Raw genomic sequence first — 17,773 nt, 5'->3', positions numbered from 1 at the left:
GTTGTCATTGTCTTCTGTGTAGTACATTACATCTGGATGAAAAGAAATCATAAAAACCCAGCATTATTAGTTTAGTAGAGCAGTGCAAGCCCTGCATGCCCTCTGCTGGAAGTGATCCCTCACAGGATGATGTGGATCAGCTTCTGGCAGTGCTCAGTCTGACCTGCAGACAGGCACACTCACCTTTGGTATACTGAGTTACTCATTAGGTTATGTGTCTCCATAGCAGTTTGTTAACTCAGTAGGAAGGAAAGCTCCTCCAATGCATTATTTTCTTCACACTTTTCATTACAGCTTGAACTCTTTTGACCTTCTTCTTGACTTATTAACCTTGTTACTCCATAGCAATAAAAAGAAAGTGAGTTATTTGTTGTGTAAGGTTATTGAATACATACAATTTTGCTCTGCTTTTAAGGAAGTTTACAGGTACGATACAAGCTGAGTAAGGATGGGCTCCTCATTTTCACCATTGACTCTGGGAATTTTGCCAACCGAGAGCTACACCATGTGAAGATTAACAGAGAAGGCAGAGAGCTCGTCATTCAGGTATGCCATGGCTTATGCTGAGTGTTAAATTACACTTCAGGCCACAAAGACTGGCACAGGTTACCTGGAGAAGTTGTGGATTCCCATTTCTGGAAGTGTCCAAGGCCAGGCTGGATGGGGCTCTGAACAGCCTGATCTACTGGGAGGTGTCCCTGTGCACAGCAAAAGGGTTGGAGCATCATTAAGGTCTCATCTTTAAGGTCCCTTCCAACCCAAGCCATTTTATGATTCTATGGATTCCAGGAATTGGAGTCCTGATCTCAGTGCCTGATCACTGTCAATAGGCAAAGATTTCACACTGATTCAGCAGCAGAACAGCCCTGTAGCTTCCAACAAAGCTCCATCTGGACCCTATTCAAAGAGTGCCCAACAGTGGTGTTTTCCATTGAAGGGTCCTTCCCTTGCTTCTGACAATCTGTGAATTAGGAAATATCTTTGGCCAGAAGTTCATCTGGACCACTGGAGTTGGTCTGGAGCTTAGAGATGTCTGTGTGATCTGGGGTCTCCATTGAAACACGCAGTATGGATCATGGGAAAGCAGTGAAAGGGAGAAAAAAGCTGAGGAATTTCATTTCAGTTAGGGTATGTTTCCCAAGGGAGAATGTGACCCCAGCTGCCTTATCCTCTCACAGAAAAGGAAGGGCTGAGAGAATGCAGGGTGCAGTCACCATGTACATGGCAGTACCTCCTCCTAGAAACTAGGACCAAGCCATGCTGGCTGTGACAACCTCACGAGGGACAAAACCCCTCCCCTGCCTTATTTCCCTGAATCACCTTTTTCCAAGGCAGGGAGAAGAGGACCAACTTACTGCTCCTTCTACTTTTCTACTTTTCTTCTAATTATAGCCATCCATATTGCAAAACAGGTTAGCTAGATCTTGGCAAAAAATCTTTTAACAGGGAAGGGTGGCAGAGTTTATGAGAGGTTGTATCTTAAGGAATAGAATGAGAAGACAAAAACACACAGCACTGCTTTTTTTTTCTCTACAGTTTCCATCTCTGGGTGGTAAAATCACATCACACAACTGCGGTGGGTAGGCCTCATTATCTAAGAAGAAGGGTTATGCTAAAAGCCAGGGTTTTCCTCAAGTACCAGTCTTCTATTGTCTGCTGCTCTGTGGTTTTCTTCTGTGCAGAACTAATTCTTCACAATACGTTTCTAGAGTGGCCTCCTTTGAGTGTATTTTGAAGTGACTAGACATGGGTTTTGGGAAGCAGGGGGATTTCAGGGTCAAACATTTTAAGCTTTTCTGCAGGGGAAGTTTCTTCAAAGTCCTTTATATGACTATTCTGGTATGCCTTTCAGCTTCTCATGCTAAAATCAAAGCACATTCACTTTGCTATCTTTAGAGACTGAATCACGCTTGGGGGCAGAATTAACTGATTTGCAGCTGAGAACGTTCCCAGAAGTTTGCAGTACAATGAGATCTAGGGGTGCCCATGTGCTGTTGTACTGAAGTAATTTTATTGTTCTTTTCCAGGTTGATCAAGTTCTCAAACTCAAACACAACTTTTCTGAGATTGATTTTAAGGCCATTAAGTCACTCACCTTGGGCAAGGTCACAGGTAGGTTCTACTAAAAATATTCCTGATTCATGAGATGTTACAGTGCTGGAATTAGCCTGTGCTGTGTGTTGGGTTTTTGATAGAATTAGGGGTTTGTTTGGATGGTTTTGCTGTAAGAGCTGACCTGAGCATTCCAATGCACCTATTTATATATCTCATCAATGCTAAACTTTGGCAGCTTTACTTGTTTGCACCGGTGGCAATATTAGGTACTCTGATTGCTCCCTCCAGTGAAGGGATTCACAGAGCCTGTGTGGCTGCACAGGGCAGCATCTTAGCCTAATGATACCATTTTGCTGACTGCAGCTTGCTCCTCTCCAGCCATTTCTGTTTCCTAATGATAAGAACAGCACAATGAGGCTTCATCCTCTCCACCTTTTTTTTCACTGCCAGTGTTTTTCATTTGAATTCTGCAAGGAATATTGCATATAGCACTTGGGCCACAATTCTGCATGTTCTGTACATGGACCTTCTTGATCTTTAGCCCTCAACACTACAAAGCCATTACAAGACCAGGAAAACCCTGCCTAAAATTAGGAAAATAGAACTGCTCTTTTTTGTTGTCAAGTATGTAATATTCCTTTATATAAGAGTCTTGTTCTTTCTCAGTAAGATTCTAAATATTTCCTTCTTTACAGACATTCCAGTCCTTTGTTCAAATTGGAACTCCATATCAAGCCTGACACCTGAGTCACCACTGCAATTTCATATGTTTCATTATTAGCACACAAGGCCTGTGGGACTGGCAGCTAGACAGACTCTGCAGACATCCTCTAGTGCCTGCTTGTGCAGTCTAACTCTGTAGAATGACAGTAGTGCATTCTGCATCACGTTTTATTAAGTAGATTAAGAGCAGGGCCTGATTATCCCCTTAGTTATATATAATGGGTTTTTTTTTCAGAGTGCAGACATCTTTAAAGCCTTTGTGGACAGGTTTGAGCACCTGACTGTTTTCAGCCCAACTCAGAGCTAAACTAAAATTCTCATTTTGCCAACAGTCAGCTTTAGTGATGAAAAGCTAAAAGAACATTACGCATCCTGACCTCTACCTAGAACTCCAGCTATAGACACCAAATCAATAAAGCAAGGATTTACTAACCAGAAAGATGAAGATAACACAAAGACCTTCAAAAATGTAGCCAGCAAGCTGACATGGTACAGCTCAGCATTGTGGAGAGAAACTAGATTTAGTCACAAATATGATTAGCTTCACAAATGCAAGTTGCTGGAAAGCCAAAAAGCCCAGGTGTATCTCCAAAGGTCAGGCATTCCCACCAACTTTTCTCCTTCTTTTATGTCTCTCTTGCCCCAAAGTTCATTGGGATTTTGTTTCAGCAATAGCAATAGTTCCTCTTCTGTAATGACAAGCCATAAACTTGGCTGTCCAGGTGGTGAAAAATATTATTGCTGTCCTGGAAATCACACAATTCATCCCAGCAAATCACTTCAAATCCAACCTACCCCTAGTTCCAGTTTCCTTTTCATATGTTAAGTGAATTTTCACAAACTATTTCTTCTATACCAGGATTTAATTTTCCAGTTTTTATCCCACAGCTGTAGCTATGCTGAGTGGAGTCCTTGTGCCCTCACAAAATCACAGATCTGCCTCAGTTATCTCCCTCCAGGATAACCAGTCCCAGCTCTATCAATCCTCTCTTCACAGGAGAGGTTCTCTGGTCCCTAAATCATCCTTGCAGCCCTTCACTGAACTCACTCCAGAAAGTCCATGTTTTTGGGAAACTGCCTTTCTCTGCAGAGCTGCTTTCCAGCTGCTCAGCCCCAACCAGTGCTGGGGATGGGGTTCTTTCTGACCCAAGTGCAGATCTTCGCATTTCCTTTGTCTAAATGAAATGTTCTCGTTTTCTCATTCCTCCAGCTTGTCAACATCCCTCTGAACAGTGACACATCCATCTAATCTACCAACCACTCTTCACAATTTTGTATCTTCTCCAAACTTACTCAGGTTACACACTATTCCATGCTGGAAAAAACAAAACCAAACTAGAAATTCCCACTACTACAATGCTAAGAGTACTGCTTTGTTGTACCAAGAGGCAAGGTGGACATTGTCATTTTTGGACTGTGGAACTTACATAAATACATTAAATCATAATTTATACTAATGTATGGGTAAAATGTTGACTATAGCTTCTTTTAATGGTGACTCACCAGGTAAATATGTGTAAATTAAACCAGTATCTGCCAAGTTTTTCCTTCTTATTGCTCATGCCCTCAGCAAAGCATAAACTTCCAGAGGCATGTGATGTTTTGGAGTAGACCTAGACTTCCTGTAGTGTTTATTTTGGATGCTACTGGGATTACCTAAAGGTATTCATTACAAAGTTTAAGTGTCCACTAAAAGAGAGCCATAAAAAAACTTCTGTTTTACATGTCTTACATATCCATGCTATAATCTTCTGAAAATCTGTCTCTCTTCTTTCCTGTCACACCACTGCTCATTTTTCTGCTCTTACAGCCTGATCCTGGCTGCCTAATCAGATGATTATGCCACCTTCTTTTTTGACTCGACCATTAATTTTCCACTGACTGGGAAATCTCAAAGAGGACTTCCAGCAGGACATCATAAAAGCTTGAAACTTTTTCCTCACTAGATTTTCTTGTGAGAGCAAGAACTTTTGAAAAGTGCATTTTTATAAAATGACCAGTTTTTTAAACAACAGTGTTTCCCCTGCTTCTACAGCCCCCACCCCAGCCCCATTACACTTTCCTTAGATACATATACTCTAATATTTTTTTTTATTTTCAAACCGCTATATTTTTTCCAATGGTTGCCTTACACCCAGCTGTGAATTTTGGGGAAAAAACCCTCTGTTTAAGGCAGAGGAGTCTCACCTGGAATTCAGAACATAGGGACACTCGCTTTGCCACAGACTACTTGAATGACCTTGGGTAAGCCATTTATGTGCAGATATAAAGGTAAGCAGGCATTTTATTCCCACTGGAACCAGTCTGAGCTTTACTATCTCCCTTCTCTATCAGTAAAGCATAGATAATAGAACAGCCCTGCATCAGAGGGGTGCTGGGAGGATAAAAGCATTAAAGGCTGTGAGCTCTTCAGATACACAGTAATGGGACCATATAGCTGCCTTGGAAAGATCAATCTAAATATAAGTGTGGCTTTGAAGACAAGGGAGTAAAAGGAAGCATCATTCAAGTAGCCAGCAGACGTCTGTTGAATTCATCCTTGCTGTACCCAACAGCAATAGAAAAATATTATTATCCTGTAGTTTGTTGTCATTTTTACTTCACAAATATAGAGTCAGGACACAAAAGGACCTGTCCAAAGCTCATCAGTATCAATGGGAGTTTTTCCATGGATTTTAGTGAGCACTGGATTCAAGCCCCAAGTGGGTCATACAGTTTATGGCAAAACCTCAGTGAAATCTTAACCAGAGTCCCAGTTCATTTACTTTAAGTGCTCCTTGCAGAGATCATCCTGCTGTATTTAACCACACGAACATTCTGACCTAACTGTGAGGCTGACTCTGCTTTGAACAAGGGTTTGAACTGCATGACCTTCAGAGGTGTCTTTCAAATTATTTTGTAATTCTCTGATCTCAGAGATGCATTTGCATGCGTTCAGGTGTTGTCTACAAAAAGCTGCTATCTCAGTGGAAAATATAATTTATTTGTTTGCAGGTTTACTTTAATGAGTTCTTGAAAATATTGTACTGTGCCCCAACATGTCTAAATTTGTCACCATTATTGTCCCTGGGAAAAATAATCTGTGATGCAGAGAAGTGAATTTCATTGTTTGTGTATTTGCACCTGAACAATTTAATACAGTAGCTGTGTAGGGATACCAGGGTAAAAGGTGGCACTGAAAGGATTCAAGAGGATTTTGAAGAAAAAGGTTGCAAGTATTTCTTTAGAACCTATTGATATTGAGCTAATTTATTTGTGTCTTCAAAGTGATCAATTAGCAGACCTTTCCAGACTGGTAGCATAAATGATTGTGTATTCTAGCACAGGAAGATGATATCTTTTATCTCTAAATACCTGAACCAAAACACACTCAAGTTTCCACTGAGTCATTCAGCTTTGATATAAAGTGTACCTAAAAGAAAGTTTAACTGGAAAGTAACTTTATTAAAATCATTATGTAGATATAGTACAATTCTTATGATTTCTACAATAGCTTTTCTTATTAAAAGTTCACAAGGAGAAAATGGAATCTGTACACTGAAGAGACCACAGAGCAGTTCATCCAAGAATATTATATAGGGATAGCTGAAAATGGGTTAATTAAATCACAAGGGGTAAGTTGTCATTAACTCTGAAATACAAAAGCTGCCTTAAAGAAGCACCTCCTTTAAGAGACTTTCTATGAAAAATGCTTACTCCATTTTTCCTTTTTTTTTTCCTTATTGTTTTCAATGGAAAGATATTCCTGTTTTTAAGCTCAGCAGAACACATTTTACAGTTTAAACAATACAACAGTATCTGCAAGAGATATTGGCTGGACTCCTCTGGTCACTGCAAAGCTCATTTCTTTACTTCAGACTCTTCTTACCCTAAATACCTATTTCTTAGATCATATATTCAACAAAGATCTCTTAGGTGAATTTTAGGGTGCCTTTAAAAGTCATTCATTGATTTTCCTCCTAGTAGCCTACTAAAGCATTAAAGGAAAATGGAAATTACTACATAAAATAAAAGAGAAGAGACTTTTGGGACCAAGATGGCAAGCGCCTAAAATAAACAAAGTTTGGCTACCCCAGGCAGTCCAAGCAATCCAAGGCCCAAGCTAATAATAATGCCATCAAGTCTCTATCAAAAAGAGGCCAGATCTATTCCAACTTTTTCCCCAGCAATATAATTTACCCTGTGATCATAACACCATGCTAAATACCTGTTTTCTTGATGACAATGCTGCCTAAATAGGAGTCCAAGGTCGTCTGCTTCTACCCAGATATTTTATTTTTAGACTGAATTCTTGCTACTTGAGTTGATTTGAGCTGTCTGCTTCTGGGACAAGCATATATTCTTTTGTGCATCATCTCTCCATCTTCTTGCATATTTTCTTTTTATAGATTGTTTTCAGCCCATGCAGAATCACATAGGTCTGGTTGTGTTGTGACAGATTAGGATTCAAATGTCAAATATGACATCTAACAAATTTCCCATTGCTACTCCAAGTGCCTCATTTTCAATAATAAACTGTCTTTGAGAAAACATAATGAATGTATGCCTTAAATTATCTTTGCAAAGCCTAATGAAATAAAAATCCTTAAATGTTACATTTGGCACAAAATGTTCAACTGCAACAAAAGAAATCCAGGCTCATTGTGCTCGTTTGGACATTCTATTCATTCCTGGGGAGTCTCATGAAAAGAGGCTCTTGCTACTCCTTGCTATTTCACAAGTGCTTGGGAGGGGCATTGAATGTCTGAATCTGTCCCTTGTTCAAATTCATTCTTTTATCAAGCAGGAGGTGAACTTGTTGACCTCAGTTGTTGTAACAAAGAAAAAGTTTTGTGGTTTTTCACTCCACTGTCTTTGTGGCAGACTCACACAAGGAAATTAGATTATTCCAAAGTTGTATTTTTGGGTTCCAGGCTAACCCAAGACACACTTTCTGCCCTTTCTCATGGAATGATTAATGTCACCAGTGTTTACTGAGATCCTTGATGGACACAGCAGCACATTTTTCAAGGTCACTGCACAGTGCCATGTAGTCAGCTCTTCTGAGACAGGTGCACTTTGTGGAGACTACAAGTGTCTTTTACCTCGAGGTCATGGGTTCAAATCTGGTGACAATGTCCAAGAAGTAACCTTGCCAGTCCTGTTCAACACCTTGGCAAAATGAGGTTTAAGTTTCTGAGTGACATGAAAATAATGTTTATAAAGAAATAACAAAAAAATGTTGAATAATGTTTATAGTCCTGTTTTACATGGTGATACCTTTAGAAAGATGATATTTTACCCACTCTTCCTGCACAAAAATAACACTTTTTATTTCTCTTTGATAACAGTTACGTGTCCTACTTGTTATCATTTACTATGTCAACTTGCTGTTCCATTACTGATAAGATTGATGTTTGGTCCTAGAGAATTCTTGTGGAATTCTATTAATGATGAAAATTATTTTCCCATTACTGAGATATGAAGACTAAAAATTACTTTATCTAAAGTCTTAAAACAAGTGTGCTGTATGTGGCAGAGGTGTATAATGAAACAGCAGGGGAATAGGATGACTGATTTTCTGAATAGGGATATATCAACACATAAGTTATGTTGATACAATCCATAAAGTTTAAAAAATAAAACCACATGTTAGACTTAATCCTCATTATCATGGAAAGCTATTGCAAATACATGGAAAACCAACATAAAGCTTGCTGAGCTGTGACATTGCAGACAGCTTCCAGGGATCCACTACAGCACCCAACAAGAAGCCAGGCCAACTTATGCACAACTCAGCAGATAAAGCTTAAAAATTACTTCCTAAACGTAGGGTAAACTTAATTTGTGGAGAATGAGCACTTTAATTACTTAAAGCTGAAAAAGATTGCCTTCTTATTCTCCGTGGAGAAATTAGCCAAAATAACTCATTCTCTGATGCTGGGAACAGAAATGAAATGCTAAAATGTCAGAAGATCAAACCAAGCCATCAGCAGCAATTCAGTGTGATTTTCCAGACCAGTGAAATGCGTGGAAAGATTCCCAGCATTGCCAGGTCAGAGGGAGGCCACTGAAGTTTCTTGTGACCTTGGCTGCAGCACAGAACACAGAACTTCACCAAGTTGCTTTTCTCACTGAGCACTGTGTCATACAGTGAAAACACCTTTTGAAAAAACATTTTATTGTGATGCAAAACCTTCAAAAGACAGTGTTCTTTAATAAGCCTTTCATAGAGCTAACCATGTCATAATCACAGATTTACATTATCCTCTCAAGAATTCAGAGGGCAGAACAAGTCATTCACAGCCAAGTTGTGCAGCTTTCTTGCTGAGAACAGTGAAAGCCCTCCTTTCTGACACACCTAAAGCTGGATGCACACACCTAAAGCTGTGTGATAAAGCAAACTGTGCACATGGAATTTTTACCACAGGACTCAGGAGTTGGTTTTGGTTTGTTCTTTTGAGTCCTTCCCCCCACCCCCCAAAATTTCAAAGTGTTTCAACAACAGATATCTGATTTTTCATTCATGCAAAGCTTACTTTGACAAAAGGCTCATAGATTTGGCTCTTAATATAACTTTTAAAAATGCCCACAAAAGTACTGAATCTTAGACTTTTCAAACTGCTGTACCATGGCAGAGGAACAAATTATTTTTTAGGCTTTACTTTTTGCACACTGGGGTAGAACTGAGATTGCCTGGTTATAAGAGATAGCAACAAATTCACCTTTTGTGTCAGAGCTAAGAAAACAATAAAAGCTGAGTGTAGGAATGTTTACAAAAGGTTTTATAAATTCAACAAAGATGGCAAATACTGTAAGTCAGTCTTTTAGTATATATAAACCTTCTCGCAGGAACTTGGAAGCAATTCTTTGTTTTATAACATTTCAGCCAAAATCTCATTAAAAATCAGAATGTAGTCAATTCCTACGTATCTTCAGAAGGGCAAATATGAACTTGTGCAAGATTGCAGGTTTTCCAGTGGCAAAACCTCACTGCTTCCCTTCCCATCTCGCAGCTCAGAGGCTGTGCCCCTGACAGCTCTGCAAACTGAGTGTTTCTCCTGTAAGGGCGCTGGGAGAGCCAGCAGATACTGTACCTTGCCTTGCTGAGACACAATCACACTCTTCTGTGTTACACTTCCACAAAGATGCTCAAACATAGTTAGAAATCTTTTTCAGCTAATTCCCTCTGGGTGCGTGGCATAACAGTCACAGATTTTGAGCACAAAAATAATGTGGGATTTGGGCTGGCTTTGAGATGTCTCTGTATTTTCTTATACAAAAACATTTATACAATTAAAATAGCAATGTCAGTTTTGAGAAAAGTTATTGGCTTGGTTTTTTTTTCCTAAATCCTGACCACTTATAAAACTATTGTATTTTAATATTAATGGAGAAGATTATTACATTATTTTAAAATTTAGGATCTTATTCTTTCAAAATTTGAAAACAAAGATGAAAAGTTAGGAACTCTTATTTCCCAGTGTCATTGAAAATGTTCTCAAAACTTTCTAGATGCTAGAAGGTTGGGGTTTTTTTTCTGTATGCAGGTATTTTTTAAGACTTTGAATAAGTTTTGATATTGTATCTGTGTGCATTTGTAGGCTTTTTTCTTGTTTGATTGACCTAGATATAAAGCGCATCATGTTTGAGACCTCTGAGGAGCATGAATTTCAATTTCTGGAAAGTAAATAGTGTGAGTTTGGAGAAAATAGAAAATGGCTTCACTGTCCTTCCCTGACTTTCCCAAACAATCTTTGATATTAAAACTTTTGGAACTAAATATTTTACTGTGAAGGCGGAGCATTTGGTGGAGCAAAGAAATGAAGTGTCCCTGGAAGTGTTCAAGGCCAGCTTGGATGGGGCCCTGAGCAACCAGGTCTAGTAAGAGGTGTCCCTGTCCATGGCAGGGGGTTGGAATGAAATTATCTTTAAGGTTGCTTTCAAGCCAAACCATTCTATCATTATATAAAAAAATCTTGCCTTTGATTTACTTTCTCTTTGTGAAATGAAACTGAACAAATATAAATGGATAAGTTATTTGTGCTATTTTATCTACAGACTGGATAGTAACACAGAGATATTTGTTTTAATTTTGATTTAGATAAGAAGAGGTATAGTTTAATTCTTTGTTTGATTAGTGAAATGGTGCTAGTAGAGCTAGTAGGACGATTTCTAGGAATTCTGATACTAAAAAAGTAGTAGCACATGAATAGGTGCTGCAGAAATATTGAATAATAAATTCTTGAAGAATGGGAAGCTGAGGTAGCAAGCCATTCAGTGGCAGGCCACATAAAGCATTTTATAACAGAAAATAGAGAGGAGGGTCTTTCATCCAAAGAGTGGAGGAGGCTGAATGCCTTAAAGGTATGGTCCATATATGAGCAACTGATGCTGTTAGCAGATACAAAAAAAAAAAAAAAAGTTAAATAGTATTAGCCCCAGAATTCTATAGTATTTACTGTTGCTATTTTACTTACTATTGCTAGTATTATTATTGTTGTTTTTGTTGTTATTGTCATGGTTAGTAGATATGATGTGCTAGATATTGTCTATCAGTAGAGAAAATGGATGAAAAAAAAAGTGCAGTGCAGGCTTTATATGCAAGACAATTCAAGGTAAGTAGCATTATAGAGAAAGGACTTTAGGAACCTCATGGATCAGGCAAAGGAGAACTTGCAGCTGTTGAAGGAGAACCTGAACAGTTGAAATTTGATAATAGATGTAAAGGGAGTGGGTAAGGCAGAAGAGAATTAATTTTCTTAGTGCCTTCCTAAACCTGTCAATTGCCAGAATGTTTTTCTGTTGTTCTGCAGACAGTTTGTCCCTGGACCCTGAAGTCTCCAAGGCGAATGCCTATGGCTTCACTGGCTGCCTGTCCTCTGTCCAGTACAACCACATCGCTCCCCTGAAGGCTGCCCTGCGCCACCCCAGCATCGCTCCTGTGACTGTCAGAGGCTCCTTGACACAATCCAACTGTGCATCCATGATGGAAGCTGACGTGAACACAGCAACCACAACATATTCCTCATCAGGTGTGTCCTGCTTGGAGGGGATTGAGGAGGTTAGAGGGCACTGTACAGTGAGGTTTCCTTCCTTTCTGCTCTAACGCAATTGTGACAGTATGAACAGTGGAATTGGGAAGTTGTCTTTTCCCTCAGGATCAGGAGTATTGAGGATGGGCATCAGGACTAGGCAAAGCCCCTTTAAAAGTCATTGTTCTGAAACAATGTTTTCAGACTAAGTTCCTGGATCACCTAAAACACGCCTGCCAGAACAGACAAAAAAGTCCCAAAGCTGTAGTGGAAAAACTTTGAGTGTTTGGTTATGCACCTGATTTGTCGTCCCTGTTCACTCCAGATAATTCCAGCGCCGCATATCTCAAAGGAGAACATAAATGTTACACAGATTCTGTATCCCAGCGGTGATAAAGCAATAGAAGTCATACAAAAAGCAATTCAAATTTGTTCTTACCCTAAGAGAAATGAGTAGAAACTCTTGTACAAACCCCTTGATATGTGTGACTTCACTGGACTCTCTTGTACTTCATTCTGTTTGACTAAAGAGAGGTAGCACTACTTGAGCAGTACCAGCAAGATGATCCCAATCGTTTGTGTATCTTCTGCAATCCTGAAGTTGTCCTCTGGGAATCTGATGTACTTTGCATATCCGAATTTGTATGCAGAGAAGGAAACTGCGAGCAGCTGGAAGTGTTGTCACCATGAACAGGGACAATCAAGTTCCTGCTTTAGTCACCAGTGGATATGGCAGATTTCTTAATGACCAGAAAAGGGTACAAATTAAAGGCTGGGTTTTGCCCCTTGACCTATAAAGCTACTTTCTCCTTTTTGATAACTAATAAAACCCTGGTTTAGATCATAATACGATTCCTTTCACATTTGTACTTGCATCAAATCACCATTTCCTGCAGCTTCTGCCTAAGATATTCAGTGGAAAACAAATGATGCTATTAGCATTCTGCATGGGGAAAAAGGCTGCTGATTACTCTGGAGAGGGCTGCCAGTGTGCATGTGCTCCTCCCCAGCCCCCCACTTCCTTCCCACTGCCTCCAGTTGTCTGAGGTGTCTGCTCTGATGCACAGACAAATGTGTCTTGTGAATCCTGGATGGGCAATGACACTGAAAATATGAACTCTTTGCCCTGTGCTCTGTCACCTCAATGATATAATTTTTCTAAGGAGTTTAGAAAGCAGTAAAACCTGTGGCTCAGAATTTCAGGGCAGAACACAGAGCAGAGTGCAGCATTTGAACTTAAATATTTAAAACATACAATCAGTTGCTTTCTATTGTTAAGGTTACGCACTGTTGCATCAGAAATGTAGAATTATTGTAAAAACTCATGCCCGTCTTGCCACTCTGTGCTCTAAAATATGATTTCCTCTCAATGTGATGAATTATCTCACATTCCAGTCTCACTATTCACACTGGATTTGATTAAAGCCTGAATAAGATCTTCAGAACAAGTGAGTTCTGAAGACTTCATGTCTTTATATGCTAAAGTAAAAGCAATGGGCGGCTGATTCTTGTTTCAAAAAATTTCCAATTTGTAACAAATTACAATTTCTATAGATGTACTTGAGCATTACATTTCTACATGGCAAGGACACATTTTAAGAAATAAAAAGAAAACAGAGGCAAAGATTAACTTTCAAATTTAGTGCTCATATCTCAATTCATCACTTCCCAATTTCTCATTATTGAGTGTCTGAGAAGAAAAATAGAACTTCAAAGGAGGCTGTACATGTCTGCATCAATAGTCTAATGTGCAGATACAACAAAAAAGCCCAGTAGGAAAACTCTTTAAGTATGTGAAAAAAGCTTTCTATATTTGTAAGTTGAAAACAATTGAAGCTGTTTCCTTCAGAAAGGAATACTTGTGTTCAAAAAAGTTTCCTCGCAGACAGATGTGAAATAAAATCCATTCTCATCTGAACACACTTTTTCTGATTAGGAAACACAAAATGAGAGGTGACTTACTGTGGTTTTGATATCTAACAAAGATCTGCAGATCATCTTCTTCCTCGCTGAGACACATGTAAAGATTTTGTTATTTTAAACTCTATATTGATGGTATAAAGATAATGGACTTTTCCTATCATATTTTTTTCTTAACATTAAAATGCTGTAAAAATTACAGAGGGGATTCAGCAGTGTGAATGCTAGTCTTGAGCTGCTAGTCTCTTCAGCAGAGAGCAGGTCTTCAGGCATTTAAAGTAAAAATGTCAAATGCTTTCATAAGTCTGGAACTACACAGAAAAGATTTGCTTCTGAAAGGCACTTTAAACAGTGAAGCTCCATCTCACTTTGCTAATTGTGCTGGACCTGGTATTTCCAAACAAGCTCTGACTGGCTGGGGATATGCCAGGACAGCCTTGGCTGTAGCAGCTATGAGATGGTGAAGTTGAGGATCTTCAGAAGAAGGAAAAACAGCAGAAATGCATGACTGCAACCTTTGACCTTCACATGGACCTGCTTGGAAGAATCCCACGGGATACAGACGTGCTGAGAAGAGTGGCATGAGGCCCAGAGAGGTTGTAAAGTCTTCATCCTTGGATATATTCAAAATCCAAATGGATACAGCTCTGAAAAACTTGCTCTAATAGACATGGATTTGAGCAGGGGTTTGGACTATTTGATTTCTAGGTAGCCTTGTGACCTCAGCAGGGCTTCCAACCCCAGTAACTCAAACTGTAATGCCATTGGTTTTATCCAAAAGGAGGAGGATGTCCTCTTAAAGTCTTAGATGAGACCAGTATTGCTATTCCTTGGCTTCAGAGTTTATTGTGCTCCTAGTGGAGATGGCTCTGCTATTACAGGCCATCTGCTGCACTGTAACAAGCCATCCTCTCCTTGTATCCTGATTTTATTTCTCAGACAAAATATAATTCTTGGGGCTTGTGGCTGTTGGCCTCCATTCTGAAACTGCTCTTCAAAATTTTTCTGGTTTCTTCTCAGTGCTTAAATTCAGGTTACCAAGAAATAGTAGAGTGATGGTTGCATTTGGTGTCAAATCTTAAATAATCCACAAATAACGTTTTATACAATTTTTAATATAGAAATTTAATTTAATACTTTTTCATACCTAGTTAGTAATTTTTCATTACTCTTTTTGACTAGTGCCATGCACTGACACAAGTTGCAATTTTTTCTCTAGTACAGGAGAGCTGTTGTAGAACTGATGTAAATTTTTAATTGTCACTGAATTCACTGGCTTCAGCTGAGGGATGGGGTAAAAAACATCTCACCAAACTTCCATTATCCAAAAAGTTAACTCATCTTCAGTCTGAAATAATGATTGCTCTCCTCTTCTGGTTTGTGGAAAGAAAGTGAGTCACACTATCAATCTTTGACAACCATCTAAGGGTTTAAAATAATTGTAGGTTCTTCTCCTATTTGATTAAATAAAAAAAAAAAATAAAAAACCCTAAATTACTAGTTTTGATATATATAAATAACTCAATATATACTGAAAAATAAAGTGAGATGAATGTACTGATGATGTACAAAACTATTACCAACTGTGATCTAATGTTGAATTTAGTCCTGTTTTGAGCTTATGATCAGAGGCCTGAGATTAGGTTAAATAACCCCTATATTTCCTTTCCAGCTGAAGCTTTTCTATGATGCATTCTGTATTTGTGTGTAAAGATATATTTTTATTCCCATTCCAGTCCCACAAATGTAAATAAGATGAAGCATTGCCATGACTGTTTCTTGGGAATGTCACTCTCACACAATAACCAGTGCACACAATAACTCATCAATAGGTTTCCAGCTGAGGGTTCAAATCTGTGGTTGGTGATTTCCACTCCTCTGGTAATTGCAGGTGTTCAGTTGGGCCCCAAAATTCCTTTTGTCTGTGGCTCAGTCACGGGACTGCATCTTTTCAGTATGGGTGAGATTGAACAGAAATCCTTCCACCCCTAAAACTTGCAAGAGCTGCATTTCTTAAAATATCAAAGTCTCTTTGAGGGTCATGTTTTTGCACTTCTTTGGGGCTGGTATCAGTGACACAGATAATAAAAAAAAAAGTTTCCCCTTTAAGAACCTAAATAGTCCTAACCCACCATCATTATGATTCAATGTCTTCATGAACAGACATGAAATTGTTGTTTCAATAAAAAACATTCTCCTCAGCAATGGCATGCCAAAATGGGGCTGAGTCTGTTACCAAGGTGGGATGTTTATTTACAATAAACCTTGCAACACTGAATTTCTCAGTGAGGCTTCCACCTCTTGCATCAGAAAGATGAGTTAGCAGAGCATTGCATAATACATAGGAGAGACAGTGATCCCTGACTCTCTCCCTGTGCACATTCTCTGTATGATAGCCTGGAGGCTTGTGAAGGACAGACACACAAACATGAATCCCTTCAAAGGAAAGGGTAAGCTGAAGAGAAAAGAAAAATGTGAAGGTGCCAAAAAACTGGATTTAGCTAGCAGTAGAAAACATGGCATCTTCTGAAACATGCTGGACTGAGAAGTCCACTGCTGTAACTCCACTGACATAAGGAAGGCCTTGACCTTTCAGATTTGGATCTGAATTTGAGTCAGGTAACTGACATGCTGTTTCAGTGTTTCTACAACAGTCATTTAGAGACAGAGTACAAGAGAGCTCAAACACCAAGGAATGTTTAATATGAGTTGATTTCTGATCCCTCTCTGTTTTGGATCCAATGTGACCACTGCATTCCTATAACAGAGACAAAATCATCCCTTCCAAGAAGTTGTCCCAAGCAGAGACTGCTTCTCTTCATGGGATTGAACTTGAGCTGTATATCTCAACTGCAAGCATAGGTCGGATCTAAATCTGCCTAGCATCCCTTTCTTTTGACTTCTTTCTGATATCAATTCTTAGGTAACAACAAAAAAAGATAATAATACATCTCTGACTGAGAAAAGATCCTAACAGTTGAAATGTTCAGTTGAAATGTCTCTCTGATTCTTGTGATGAACTGAAACAGCACTTTCAGCTGTTAGTGGGAAACTTTCTGTTTCCTTTTAAATATACCCTTAATAGAATTTGCTCCTGAAGTTGTAGAAGAAAATTTTTCTGAAAACTCACTTTATTTTTCAGACCCTTCTGGTTCAGTTCTCCAATCCCCCAAATCATATCTTTTGAAAACATATTAGAATTCACGAGAGTAAGAGGACACTTCTGTCTAAGCCACAGAGAAAATGAACAGTTGATACAGAAAATAAGTTCTCTTTTGTTTAACCAACTGCAGATCCTTTTGGGAAGACAGATGAAAGAGAACCTCTCACCAATGCAGTCAGAAGTGATTCAGCTGTGATTGGAGGTAAATTCATTTTTAAAAACTACAGTCAAAAAATAATTCTGTCAAAGCAAAAATCTAGGAGACTTTAAGTCTGGGCTCCATGAAATCTAGTCCAAGGGGTTTTGTGGTAATCTGATGCAGTATCTGCTCTGTTTATTAGCACGTATCTGTGCCAAGCTACCTAGGTAGGCAACTGCATTATGGATTACTGAGCTTACACATGGATCATCAGGAACCTGAGTTTTCTAAAATATAACTAAATTCTGTCTGTCTGCCTGCTTGAGCAGGGGATCTGGACAAGATGATCTCCAGAGGTTCCACGTGTTCTCTGATTCCATGAGAGTCTGTGTTCTAAGACACAGCTAATTAGCAATTTTTTTCATACCACTCTGGTGAAGACTTTTCAGAGTATTCAATATCTTGTATTTCCTGAGCTCTTTCTTTGTAATCTGGTGGTGTAGTGGAACTCACCTGGTTATATGGAAGTATTCATATACTGGGGAACATTGTCCTCATAATTTCATGTAAGGTTTTAATTTTCCTGTAACAGCCTGGAAGGCAATTTATCTCTGTTTGTTTTATAGTATGCCCTGTAGTGATATGCCTTTGATAATATCAAGAAGCTATAAACCAAAGTGTACAAGGCTCATGCAAGACTCCCAGAGATAGCATAGAAGAAAATATAACAGAGCAGGAATTTTTATGAGCATACAGATA

At 38.9% G+C, this 17,773-nt stretch overlaps 1 protein-coding gene across 1 annotated transcript in view; it reads left to right on the top strand.

The window, feature by feature from the left end:
• Positions 1–17,773, top strand: part of CNTNAP5 (contactin associated protein family member 5) — a 276,013-nt gene that overhangs the window by 249,796 nt on the left and 8,444 nt on the right. The window contains exons 20-23 of the mRNA XM_033065393.2: positions 416–546; positions 2,028–2,112; positions 11,574–11,792; positions 17,006–17,077. Coding sequence (XP_032921284.1) covers positions 416–546; positions 2,028–2,112; positions 11,574–11,792; positions 17,006–17,077 — 507 coding nt within the window. The remainder of the gene's footprint in view (positions 1–415; positions 547–2,027; positions 2,113–11,573; positions 11,793–17,005; positions 17,078–17,773) is intronic.

The sequence above is a fragment of the Catharus ustulatus genome, chromosome 7, assembly GCF_009819885.2.
Source record: "Catharus ustulatus isolate bCatUst1 chromosome 7, bCatUst1.pri.v2, whole genome shotgun sequence".
Lineage (NCBI taxonomy): Eukaryota > Metazoa > Chordata > Aves > Passeriformes > Turdidae > Catharus > Catharus ustulatus.
Note: the sequence above shows the minus strand (reverse complement) of the source record. Positions and strands in the feature narration are given on the sequence as shown.